Source organism: Podarcis filfolensis (genome assembly GCF_964270895.1).
Source record: "Podarcis filfolensis genome assembly, chromosome: 13".
NCBI lineage: Eukaryota > Metazoa > Chordata > Lepidosauria > Squamata > Lacertidae > Podarcis > Podarcis filfolensis.
This window is the reverse complement of record NC_139615.1, coordinates 5,895,148-5,907,621: the sequence shown is the minus strand read 5'-3', so window position 1 is coordinate 5,907,621 and position 12,474 is coordinate 5,895,148. Positions and strand designations below refer to the sequence as shown.

General features: G+C 48.5%; 1 protein-coding gene across 2 annotated transcripts; it reads right to left on the bottom strand.

Annotated features, from left to right (window-relative positions):
* Positions 1-347: 347 nt before the first annotated feature.
* On the bottom strand, positions 348-6,925 carry CHMP4A (charged multivesicular body protein 4A). 2 transcript variants are annotated; one of them, XM_083581211.1, is made up of 6 exons: positions 6,784-6,925; positions 5,998-6,147; positions 5,200-5,377; positions 4,248-4,362; positions 2,978-3,101; positions 348-1,502 (listed from the first exon to the last, which is right to left on the bottom strand). In XM_083581211.1, exons 1-6 carry the CDS (start codon positions 6,812-6,814, stop codon positions 1,420-1,422), a joined length of 681 nt encoding a protein of 226 aa, XP_083437337.1. In that variant the 5' UTR covers positions 6,815-6,925; the 3' UTR covers positions 348-1,419. The 2 variants fall into 2 exon arrangements, with proteins under 2 accessions (XP_083437337.1, XP_083437336.1); XM_083581210.1 differs by having other exon boundaries at positions 5,998-6,301; positions 6,366-6,831.
* Between the last annotated feature and the right edge of the window lie 5,549 nt (positions 6,926-12,474).

The following is a 12,474-nucleotide window of genomic DNA, read 5'->3' as shown; positions in this document are numbered from 1 at the left end:
AAAATCTAAGTGCTATTTCTCCACCCAAAATAGTTTAAATTAAGATGTAGCGATGGGTGCCGATAGCTTCCAGTGAGGAATGGCAACAGAGATCTGGCGGTCGCTCTTACCCGCAGTAACTGAGCAGAGCCTCCAAGCTCAAGAGCAGTCTACCTCTAATTGCACGGGAGATGGCCAAAGAAGGGCGGGCAGTGGCTTCGTTGGGCACATCTGATTGGGCAGCGTGCGGAACAGAGGGACACTCTGTCCAATCCACGAGGGCGTAGAGAGAGCCAAGAGGGGAGGGGAGGACTCGAAGAGCGCCGCTTCCCTCCCCAGCCCCGCCCTTCGAACAACGAAACAGCAGAAAAATTTCCGGCCACGTTTATTTTCAGAGTTGTCGTCGTAAAGGCCACTGCAGCATGTGCGCATGAGAGGGGGGTGCGGGTTGGGGCGGAAATCCCTCCCCTTCCCCCTCCGAATTCTTGGCCACGAGGAGATACAAAAAGAAGAAACTAACGACAGAGACGAAGACGAGAGAGAAAAGTTTCCGAAAAGTTAGCGGGTTAGCACAGATCCGAGTGCAAATAACATGTAAACGCCACCCCAAGCCACATTTAAACAGACACGCTGTCGATAGGAACAGAGAAAGAGAAAGAGAGAACGTACCTGTTCGCATCAGACCCCCCCACCCTCTTGGCACAGTTCCACCCACCCTGCTGGGTTGGCATCATTCATAATCATCATTTTTTAAAATTCACATGCTGGTGGGGAGAAAATCTGTAGCATTGGTAAAGTTAAGAGGCTGGGGGGGGGGGGGAATGACCAAGGCATGAGGCATGGAGCCCCCCCAACCCCCCGCCCAGCACACAGGAGGAGCAACGGAACACTGAACCCCCACAATTTGACACAGGCCCCAATCCCCCTCGCAGCGAGTGCAGGGGGGAAGAACTTAACTCCGTGGAAACCCCTCTGCCTCACTTCTGGGGAGGGGGGGACTCGCCCTCCCCTCCCCACCGAAGGCCCCTCACATGTTTACAACCTCGGAGAGGGTCTCGGGTTTGAAGGGCCAAGCACCAAGATAACGCTTGCAAAGTTTGGTCCTCGAGTTTTACAGAGGGGTAACGCGAGGGGGTGCGGGGCCGGTCTCCCGTTCCCAAGGCAAGCCTCCTTTCCCCTCCCCACGATACAATCTGTTCATATATATATATATATATTTCATATATATAAATCTGTCTATATAAAACTCTTTACATTCGGCACGTAAGGTTATTTCAGGCAGGGCCGGGGCGGAGGGGGTGGGGGCGTCGGTGTTCACCACCCCTCCCCGAATCTGGAACTGAAGGAGGAAGGCAGGGGGGGAAAAGGTCCTCTCCCGTCTCCCAGCCCTCCGAGGAAGGGGAGGGAGGGAAGGAAGGAGGGCGGTTTTCCCACAATGCATCACGACACCCAGGCGGCAAGCTGCTTCATTTCTTCGTCGTCGTCGTCGTCCACCGCGGAGGCAGAGGCGGGCACTTTTGAGGCTGGCAAAATAATAATAATAATAATTTATTATTTGTACCCCGCCCATCTGGCTGGGTCTCCTCAGCCACTCTTGGCGGCTTCCATCAAAGATTAAAAATACCGTATTTTTTGCTCTATAAGACTCACTTTTTCCCTCCTAAAAAGTAAGGGGAAATGTGTGTGCGTCTTATGGAGCGAATGCAGGCTGCGCAGCTATCCCAGAAGCCAGAACAGCAAGAGGGATTGCTGCTTTCACTGCACGCTCTTGCTGTTCTGGCTTCTGAGATTCAGAATATTTTTTTTCTTGTTTTCCTCCTCCAAAAACTAGCTGCGTCTTGTGGTCTGGTGCATCTTATAGAGCGAAGAATACGGTGCATTAAAATGTCACACATTGAAAACTTCCCTGAACAGGGCTGCCTGAATGGAGGGAGGGAAAGGATGAAATCAAAATGTAGACACGGCGCCCCAAAACTTCAACCCTCTTTCAAACGGTCCTTGGAGCTCCCGCCTTTACTTAACTCCTTGCCTCAGGTGCCTGTTTATTTACTGGATTTATATGGGCTTTGAAGACACTTGAACTCAGGACGCAAGGGAGAAACATGCTCAGAGGATGCATGGCAAACCCTCACCGTGATCAACTCTCGCCCGGAAACCTATGTCCCCACCATGGGAGGACGTGTGGATCCAGAATTGGCCTCGCTTACGGACTCACTGTTAAAGCTGTGTTTATGGAAGACCATCTTACTTGGCTATGAGTGATCGCCAAAGAAGATACAGTGGTACCTTGGCTGTCAAACTTAATCTGTTCGAGGAGTCCGTTCGACTCCCGGAACCATTCAAAAACCCAAGCACGGCTTCCAATTGGCTGCAGGAGCTTCCTGCACTCAATTGGAAGCTGCGTCGGACGTTTGGCTTCCAAAGAACGTTCACAAACCGCAACAGTTACTTCCAGGTTTGCGGTGTTCGGGAGCCAAAACGTATGTGTACCAAGGTGTTCGAGAACCAAGGTACGACTGAAGTGCTTTCAGGCAGACGTCAAAAAGCGGTTTGTGTATGACAAGAAGAGCACACACACACACACATACAAAGGGCCTTCTCTTTTTAAAAAGTCAGAATATTCAGAATATTCAGGCTGGATGAAGACCTTTGGAGACCCTAAGCACTTAAAAGCTTTTGGTGCCCTCATAACCTATCCAATTCAAAATGTAAGCCGGAAAATAAAATTTTATTTTTTGAAATGAAGCAGAACCTACATTCAGGTGGAAAATGATGCTTATTTTTGTATGCTTCTACTTTACATTCACTCACTTCTCCAGATTTGTTGGGGCTGCCGCCCCACTCCAGCCAGATGCATGATGGGAGTTGTAGTCCAGCCATACTTGGAGTGACCCAGGTTGGCAAAGCCAGGATTTTGAGGGGAGCTGAAACAGCAGGCAACGCCATCCCAAGACCCAGGGGCTTGTGCCCACCTCGCTGCCTCCCCACACCCCCTTACCTGGCACGCTGGGCAGGCGAGAGGCAGGCACACTGGGCAGCTCGGGGGTGGGTTCCCCAACATTCAGCAGCTCCTTGTCCAAGTCTTCCTGCTCCATCTCCTCCAGCTCAGCTAACAGTTCGTCCTGAGGGCGGCAAAGGCAGGGGGATGAGTAGAAACACAAACAGGTACCCATTGCCACTTCCCCTCCAATGCCCACTGCCCCTCCTCTGGGGCTCAGCGCCCCCTCCCCCCCGGCGGATCTGCAGACCCATAACCGAACTCCTTCTTCCACTTTTCAAGAGGGAGAGTTCCCCCGCTTTTTAAATTATTTTTATTAAAGATTTTCTTGATTTACAAAAGTGTGTGCAATGTCTCTCTCTCATATATACCGTATTTTTCGCTCTATAAGACGCACCAGACCATAAGACGCACCTAGTTTTTGGAGGAGAAAAACAAGGGAAAAAAATATTCTGAATCTCAGAAGCCAGAACAGCAAGAGGGATCACTGTGCAGCAAAAGCAGCAATCCCTCTTGCTGTTCTGGCTTCTGGGATAGCTGCGCAGCCTGCATTCGCTCCATAAGACGCACACACGTTTCCCCTTACTTTTTAGGAGGGAAAAAGTGAGTCTTATAGAGCAAAAAATACGGTATATGTTTTTCCCCATGTAACATTTTTACAAATCAGTTTCATTTGTTGAGATATTGGGAAGAAGAGGGGAAAAGAGGTGGTGGTGGGCAGATGAGTGGGGGGGTGTCGGGTGGCGATGGTTCTATTTTACTTATTATATGTGGGGTTTGGTGTCAGCGTCGCTTGTGCAGGTTCTTTGCTGTTCGCTTGTGTTCCTTTGGTGGTGTGAGAGGTTGGGGTTGGCCTAGGGTGTGGTTGTTCATTTGTGGTTGGCTGTGGTGGTCTTTGTTTTCATGTGTGAGTGGGGTGGGTGGGTGTTTTGGATCAGGTTAGCCATATTGATTTGTATGCCGTTGGTGGATTCTTGTCGTTGCCTTGTTGGGCTATGTATGTGATAAAGGGGAGCCATAACGGGGTGAAGGTGTCTTCTTCTATTTGTCCCCATGTCAGTTTAAGTTTGTTGCTTAATTTTTCTAGTAGGGCTGTTTCCCATACTATTTGGTACCATTGGTCCATGCTTACTGCCTGACAGGTCTCTCCAGTGTCTGGCTATGATGCTTCTGGCTGCTGAAAGTAGGTGGGTTACGAGTTCTTTGTGGGGTAAGTGTGCATTATTTTACTGGAAGATGTTTAGTAAGGGTCTCCTGCTTTTGACGTTACCTCATCTACATCGTCCCCAAAGCCGACGGGCTTCGAGATGGCGTCGGAGATCTGCTGCGCGATGTCCTGCTGCTCTGTGATCTCGGCCATCAGGTCGTCCACTTTGTCGATGTCCCTGGAGAGACGGGGTGGGGGGAAAGGGTGAGACACAGAGGAAAGGGCAGCTGGAGTGGGGGGCTGCTTTTGCCGTTGCACCAAAGCGCACCTCAAGCACAGGAAAGCTCCACCGCGAGGGAAGCAGGGGAGGCCAAAGGAGCTGGAAGACGGGATCCAGGTCCGAAAATGCGAGCAGCCACCATGAGACAAAATCCACAAGGCATGTGGCAGGTCTACCATGGCAGGACTAAGAAGGATGGAGCCAGCCTTTGAAAGGGGAACCTTTCTTTAGCCAAGGGCCACAATCCCACCAGGGCACCTTTCTGGGGGCCACAGGTCTGGACACACACAAGCCTCTCCATCCTGGTTTGACTCCAGTTCAAAGACACAGACCAGCCAAGTAAGCTTCCTGGAGGGGGGCTCAGAGATGGCCCAATAAGGGGTGTGGCCCGGGCAGAGGATTCTGGGAGCTGTAGTTCGTTAAGGCACCGAGCGTCGCTAGGAGAGCCCTATTCCCCCTCACAGAGCAGCCATTCCCAGAATCCCCCGGGAAGAGAGAGTGGCTGTTAAACCGCCCTGACAACCATGGCTCTTGTGAAGGGAATAATGGGGTCTCTCAGCACCCTTATTGGACTACAGCTCCCAGGATTCTTTGCAGGAAGCCACAACTGCCAGCATTGTGCTTTAAATAGAGGGCATGCATGTGGCCAGAAAAGGTCTCCTCCTTCCCACTCGGGGCTTGCTGCTCCCTCTGCCTTCTGTTTTGCCCTTTCCAGGCTCCACACACGCACCCCATCTCCCTCCCTCCAGGCAGAACAGATGCCTGCTCTGAAGGCCCCACAGCCTCGGGACCCACATGTGCTGATGGGCTTCCTTCATGGCTCGGGCTGCGTCCGACATGGTCTTGAGCACTTCGGTGTTGGTGGTGGCGTTCTCGAGAGCCTCGCGCTGGAACTCGATGGTGGAGAGGGTCCCGTCGATCTGCCCCAGCTGCTGCTCGTAGCGTTTCTTCCGCTTGAGGGCTTGCAGGGCAGCTGGATCGAGAAGGGAGGGAAAGAGGCAATGCGTTATTCTGTTTTTAATATTCAGCTGACAACTGCCCAGAGTGGCTGGGGCAACTTAGACAGATGGGTGGCATATTATTATTATTATTATTAGGCATCAGTTCCATTTGCTCTCTGACACAGCCCACCCCTTAAACTTTACAAACGTTCTATTTTCTCCCCTAAGGCTACAGGGTTCCATTCCTCAGAAATGTAGGATGCGCTGGAAGCAGGCACAAAGCTCCCTAAAATCCCCCAGCTTTCGCTTTGACACTAAGTTTCTTTTTTTTATTTTGTGTGTGTGTGTGTATAATTGAATTTAAATATCACATCACAAAAGTAAAAAGAAAATACACAACTTTATTTTATTTATATGTAACATTTACTTTCTGGTAACATGTTACTATCTATATAACATATTTTTGCTAACCGGCGAGCGGTGTATTTTCTTTCCTTTTCTTTTAACACTGCTAAGTTTATAGTCCTTATGAAAGCAAAGCCCCCTCAAAGCTGCTGCTTTAGGGATGAAGGAAATTTCCATTTTTGTTTCCTTAGCCAGCCCCCTGCCTGGACCCCACGTTCCCCATATCTCCTTCCACTGCTCCATTCACCTCTTTTGTTTTTCGTCCCATGTTTCTTGGCCGACTGAAGCTCCTGCTGGATCTTTTGCTCCAGGAATTCTTGTTTCTTCACAAGCACCTCCTCCGTCTCCCGCAGCTTCTGGATGGCCTCCTGCGGGGTAGGGGCTTTGGCCTTCTTACCTGGAAAGGGCCCCGGCCAGAGAGGGTGGGGAAGGGAGAGAAGGGAGAAAACCAGAACGCCCATTAATCCTCCAGCATCAATCCAACCTACTTGAGAGCCAACAACAACAGGGACTAGAACCATTGTTTGGAAAGGATGAAGCTAAAGGGAGACCTATTTGAGAGCCAACAACAGGGACTAGAACCATTGTTTGGAAAGGATGAAGCTAAAGGGAGACTGGTCAGCCCACCAAGAGGTACCCCAGGTGAATTATGGGCTTTTCCCAGCAGCCATCCTTCTCCTCCATGACTCTCTTGCCCTGCTTCAAAATGGTGGGGGGAAGCTGCCGCCCTACCCCCAGAAACTGAGCACTGGGGAAGAAGATAAGTTAACCCTCCCCCCCCCAAAAATAGAGCTTTTTGGAAATATGGTACAGTCCACTCCCCCCCCCCGAAAAAGCTTGGAATGAACCCTTCCCCTTCCTTTAATGCGCTTCCCTCCTTTGTTTTTCTCCCTCCACCAAGCCAGACTCTTTCTCTCTCCTTCCTCCTCCCCCCAAGACACAAATGGTTTCTCCCAGCTATCCGTGATCCCCTATGGCGATTGGGCGATACCACCCTCCTTCAGGGTGGGGGAATGTAAATGTAGGGGCTCACCCTTCCCGAAGAGCTTTCCCAAGCCACTCATCTCGCCTGGTTGGTAATTCACTGGACTTCCTCTTCCGGCTTCATCCACCTCCCAGCCTTACACCGCCTCCATCCCCCCCCCACCAATCACATGACAACAGGGAAGGACCAGGGCAAAGAGATACAGTCTTCCTAGTTCTTTATAGAGACATCAGGTTCCCAATTTGAACTGCCTACACTCCTCTTAAGTGCGGGGAAATGGGAATGGAATTGCATTTTTTTAAAAAATGGGTTCGACCGAGACTCATTTATTAATTGCAGTTAATTCCCTGTGAGGCTAATTAATCGTGGCCCAAGTCCTACTGATTTAATTTGGAATCCAGTGCAAATAACTTACTCTAGAAGACTGGGACCAACCCAGTGATCAGATTTTTTTAAAATTTAAAAACAAACAAACATCATGGCTGCTTCAAAGAGCAGCAACGAAAAGAGAACCTCTCGCCCTGTTTGGATTTTGGCAATTGGGATTGGTTTTTAACCATAGGTTCCATCATCGCTCCACCACGCTTGCCCCGCACATGGGAGGTGGTTTACAAATGGGAACCGGAAGTTGAGATTGCGGGGAGCGTCCAATTAATGGTATCTCTTTGGACCAAATCTGGGCACGGGACAAAAACGTGGGCAGGGAAATCATATGACGTGATTTCTCTCCCTCTCTTCCCCCCTCCCTCTCTTAAAGGAGCCGCGCCGCCCTAAAGAACCCCTTTCCAATCCTGAAACAGAATTTGTAGTCTCGAAATTAAATTATGAAGATCCATTTCGTACAGGGGCCATATGATCTACTTCGTTTTATGGGACTGAGTCCACATTAATTATTTTGCCTGCAGTTTGGAGGTCTCCACCCCAAGCTGCCCCACCCACCCCATAATAGCGCCCCTGATCTTTAAAAAGCTGCGCGAGATTTAACAATCCAATAGATATAGCTTTCCACTGTGGAGGAGAGAATTAGGGGAGGATTTTCCATGTTTACTATACCGGATATGGAGATCCATTGATTCTCCTCTGTTTTAAGACTCCTATCTCCCATCATCCCTGTTTTATTGGTTGAGGCTGACAACCAAAAAACATCTAGAGTCCCCTAGATATTAAAAGCACTTCATTGTAATCTGGCTGACATGTCTCTTCCCACTTGGCTCTGGGCATTCACACCTTTTCCTTAATTGTTTAAATAAAACATGAACTAATTGAAGATGTGATAAGAATTTTCAAGTCTTAGATATATAATAAAGTTAAAGGGACCCCTGACCATTAGGTCCAGCCGTGGCCGACTCTGGGGTTGCGGCACTCAGATGTTCATAAATGTACCAACCAAGCACGTACATAGATCAGCACAGGAAGACCGACCTAAAACCATTTTTGATTCCCAAACTGACCAAATGTTTTCTCTGCAAGGTCAAAGGAAAATGGAAAAGCCTCCCCATTGTCTTTTCCTTCACAAATCCTGTCTTAAGGGTATGTCTGTCTGTGTTTGAATAGGGTGAGCCTGTGACCTGGCTCAGGAACTAAGGCTCCCCAGGGTATCCAATCAAGTGAGCATTAACAGGTAACCTGTCAGATGAGATAAAAAACGCACTCAGATTTCTGCTGTAGATCACCTTTTCTATGATGTATCTGAGGGGTGGTCTTGAGCTCCAGAGCAGGGAATTTAAAATGTCTATATAAGGACAGGCACACCTTTGTTCTGGGTTCCTCCTCCTTTCCTGCGTGTGAGGGGAGCGCCCTGTTGCAACAGATCAATAAAGATCAGGCTTACTAGCTGCTTTGCTTCTCAATATTCTCTGGTTGGCCTCTGTTATTTTCTCCTACCAATAGGGAACCCACGTAAGGACTCTATACGGGCTCTTGGACACCCCATAAAGGAACAAGGGCAAATGTTTGTTTACAGCAAAGACAAGCATGTCTCTGGCCATGTGCAAAGTACACTTTCCCCAGTAGTAACTGCAGCTCAGCACTGTGAGCATATTGACGGTGAAAGACTGTAGGGCCTGGCCATTGATTTTTTTAATAATAATAATAATAATAATAATAATAATAATAATAATAATTTATTATTTATACCCCGCCTATCTGGCTGAGTCTCCCCAGCCACTCTGGGCGGCTCCCAATCAAGTCTTAAAAACAATACAGCGTTAAATATTAAAAACTTCCCTGAACAGGGCTGCCTTCAGACGTCTTTTTAAGATAAGATAGCTACTTATTTCCTTCACATCTGAAGGGAGGGTGTTCCACAGGGTGGGCACCACCACCGAGAAGGCCCTCTGCCTGGTTCCCTGTAACTTGGCTTCTCGCAGTGAGGGAACCGCCAGAAGGCCCTTGGTGTTGGATCTCAGTGTCCGGGCTGAACGATGGGGGTGGAGACGCTCCTTCAGGTATACTGGACCGAGGCCGTTTAGGGCTTTAAAGGTCAGCACCAACACTTTGAATTGTGCTCAGAAACGTACTGGAAGCCAATGCAGATCTCTCAGAACCAGTGTTATATGGTCTTGGTGGCCGCTCCCAGTCACCAGTCTGGCTGCCGCATTCTGGATTAATTGCAGTTTCCGGGTCACCTTCAAAGGTAGCCCCACGTAGAGCGCATTGCAGTAGTCCAAGCGGGAGATAACCCCTGAAGGACCAGGTGCGCAGCCTGGGAGTCATTTTGGACTCACAGCTGTCCATGGAGGCGCAGGTTAATTCTGTGTCCAGGGCAGCTGTCTACTAGCTCCATCTGGTACGCAGGATGAGACCCTCCCTGCCCGCAGACTGTGTCGCCAGAGTGGCGCATGCTCTGTTATCTCCCGCTTCGACTACTACCATGGCCCTTACGTGGGGCAACCTTTGAAGGTGACCTGGAAACTGCAATTAATCCAGAATGCGGCAGCCAGATTGGTGACTGGGAGCGGCTGCTGGGACCATATAACAGCAGTCGTAAAAGACTTGCTTTGGCTCCCAGGACGTTTCCGAGCACAATTAAAGAGTGTTGGTGCTGACCTTGAAAGCCCTAAACGGCCTTGGCCCAGTATACCTGAAGGAGCGTCTCCACACCCATCGTTCAGCCCAGACACTGAGGTCCAGCTCTGAGGGCCTTCTGGCAGTTCCCTCCTTGCGAGAAGTGAGGTTACAGGGAACCAGGCAGAGGGCCTTCTCAGTAGTGGCGCCCGCCCTGTGGAACAGCCTCCCACCAGGTGTCAAGGAAATAAACAACTAGAAGACATCTGAAGGCAGCTCTGTTTAGGAAAGTTTTTAATGTTTGATGTTTTATCGTGTTTTAAATATTCTATTGGACAAGGATCCTTAGATCACGTTAAGGGTAGCCAAATTCTGTGCGATTGCCATAAAACTTAGGCAACAAGCTGTGCTGTCATAATGATTAAGGTTTTAAATTATAATTTTAGGTTATATGTTAATGACTAAGTTTTAATTTATATATTTTTAAACTGTTGCTATATCTGTATTGTCCCTCTTATACCTAATTGCAAATTCAAATGTGTCCCTATCGTGTTTTATGACTTCCTTGATATTGTATGTGGGCTGGAACTGGTCTGTGACCGAAATAATAAAATTCATTCATTCAATATTCTATTGGAAGCCGCCCAGAATGGCTGGGGAAACCCAGCCAGATGGGCGGGGTATAAATAATAAATTATTGTATTATTATTACTTTTTTTGGTGCCTGCTAAAAATATTTGTTTAGGCAAGCCTATCCAGATACATAGCATGTTGACATGCATTTTAATCTGGTTTTTATCTTATTGTTGATGTGGCTTTTTAAAAATCCTTTAGGTATTGCTCAACCGATTCTTTTTCCTGTGATTTCATTGTTTTATTCTGTTTATAAACCACTTCCAACACTGTTGTCGTTGCCTTTCTACAGTCAAGCAGTGCATGAATTTTACAAAGCAGACAAATGAATAAAACTGGAACATCTCCCCCCCCCCCCCCGCTTTCACAGTGCCTGTCGTCTTCTGCCAGCTCGGAATCTGGAGGGGACGTGGATCAGTTGTTGGGGAACAGGAGCGTGGCAAGGTGTAGGGGTGCAGATATCCAGAGGGTGGGGGTCAGGTGGGATTGCTATGAGGAATTATGAAAAATGAAGCAGGCCATTGTGTCCGCGATGAAAGCATTGCGTTGACTGGGTTTGATTCATTGACAATAGTTTCTGATCAAATCCCAAAAGCCTCTCCACCTCTGCCATTTGCTTTCTACCTGAAAGGCACGTATAAGCATTCTAAACACAGACCAGTTGCCAGTTGGTTCATCAGGCATCCTGGGTCATAAAGATAGTAGGTAGCTTCTTTGATGTAGTTTGGGTGGCGCTGTGGGTTAAACCACAGAGCCTAGGGCTTGCCAATCAGAAGGTCGGCGGTTCGAATCCTCGCGACGGGGTGAGCTCCCGTTGTTCAGTCCCTGCTCCTGCCAACCTAGCAGTTCGAAAGCATGTCAGAGTGCAAGTAGATAATTAGGTATGGCTCCAGCAGGAAGGTAAACGGCATTTCCGTGCACTGCTCTGGTTCACCAGAAGCGGCTTAGTCATGCTGGCCACCTGACCCGGAAGCTGTACGCCGGCTCCCTCAGCCAATAAAGCGAGATGAGCGCCGCAACCCCAGAGTCGGCCACGACTGGACCTAAGGGTCAGGCGTCCTTTACCTTTACCTTAAAGGCCAGGAAGAGAGTTCACAAGCAGATGGTAAATACTATTTCCTTCCCTTCCTTCCTTCCTTCCTTCCTTCCTTCCTTCCTTCCTTTCCTGCCTGTTTATGACCTCCGGGGTTTTGCTGAACGCATTCCTCTAGTCCTGTTTTGTTTACTCTCAGATATGTATGCATGCTCAAAGTAGACTTTGTAGTTAACAGGATTTCTTCTGATCTGACTTTGTCCCACGTGGGGTTTTTTGAAACGCTCAGAGGAAATCTGATTGGTTCTTATGAACACTGTGTAAAATATCCTTTTGTGAATAAAACGACCTGGGCCGAGGGGTGGACAGGGTTTATTATTAATATTGGCATCTCTCCCCAGAGTCTTGCTGGCCAAGCCTCGTGTGTACAGTGGTACCTCAGGTTACATACGCTTCAGGTTACATACGCTTCAGGTTACAGACGCTGCTAACCCAGAAATAGTGCTTCAAGTTAAGAACTTTGCTTCAGGATGAGAACAGAAATCGTGCTCCGGCGGCGCGGCAGCAGCTGGAGGCCCCTTTTTTCACAGAGGGCCAGATTTGATGAAGTGAAGGGCCGTGAGGGCAGACCAAAGGGCCAACCAAAGTTATTAACCTTTTTTTTAGGATTGAAGTAGGTGAGCTTTTTTTTTAGGATTTTACCCCAGGAAATAAACTGCCACAGGGGCCAGATTAAACCGTACTACCAAATGATTAAGGTTTTAAATGACAATTTTAGGTTATATTTTAGTGATCAATATTTAATATATATTTTTAACTGCCGCTATACAGTGGTACCTCGGGTTACATACGCTTCAAGTTACATACGCTTAAGGTTACACACTCCGCTAACCCAGAAATAGTACCTTGGGTTAAGAACTTTGCTTCAGGATGAGAACAGAAATCGTGCTCTGGTGGCGCGGCAGCAGCAGGAGGCCCCAGTAGCTAAAGTGGTGCTTCAGGTTAAGAACAGGTTCAGGTTAAGAACGGAATGAATTAAGTACTCAGCCCGAGGTACCACTGTATTT

Excerpts from the sequence above, each read along its gene's own strand:
- CHMP4A (XM_083581210.1), bottom strand. The coding sequence starts at position 6,271 with ATGGTTCTAGTCCCTGTTGTTGTTGGCTCTCAAGTAGGTTGGATTGAT. Across the intron at positions 5,378-5,997 it reads TGGGACGAAAAACAAAAGAG|CTGCCCTGCAAGCCCTCAAG; the intron begins GTGAATGGAGCA and ends TTCTCGATCCAG. Across the intron at positions 1,503-2,977 it reads TCGCCTGCCCAGCGTGCCAG|CCTCAAAAGTGCCCGCCTCT; the intron begins GTAAGGGGGTGT and ends TTATTTTGCCAG.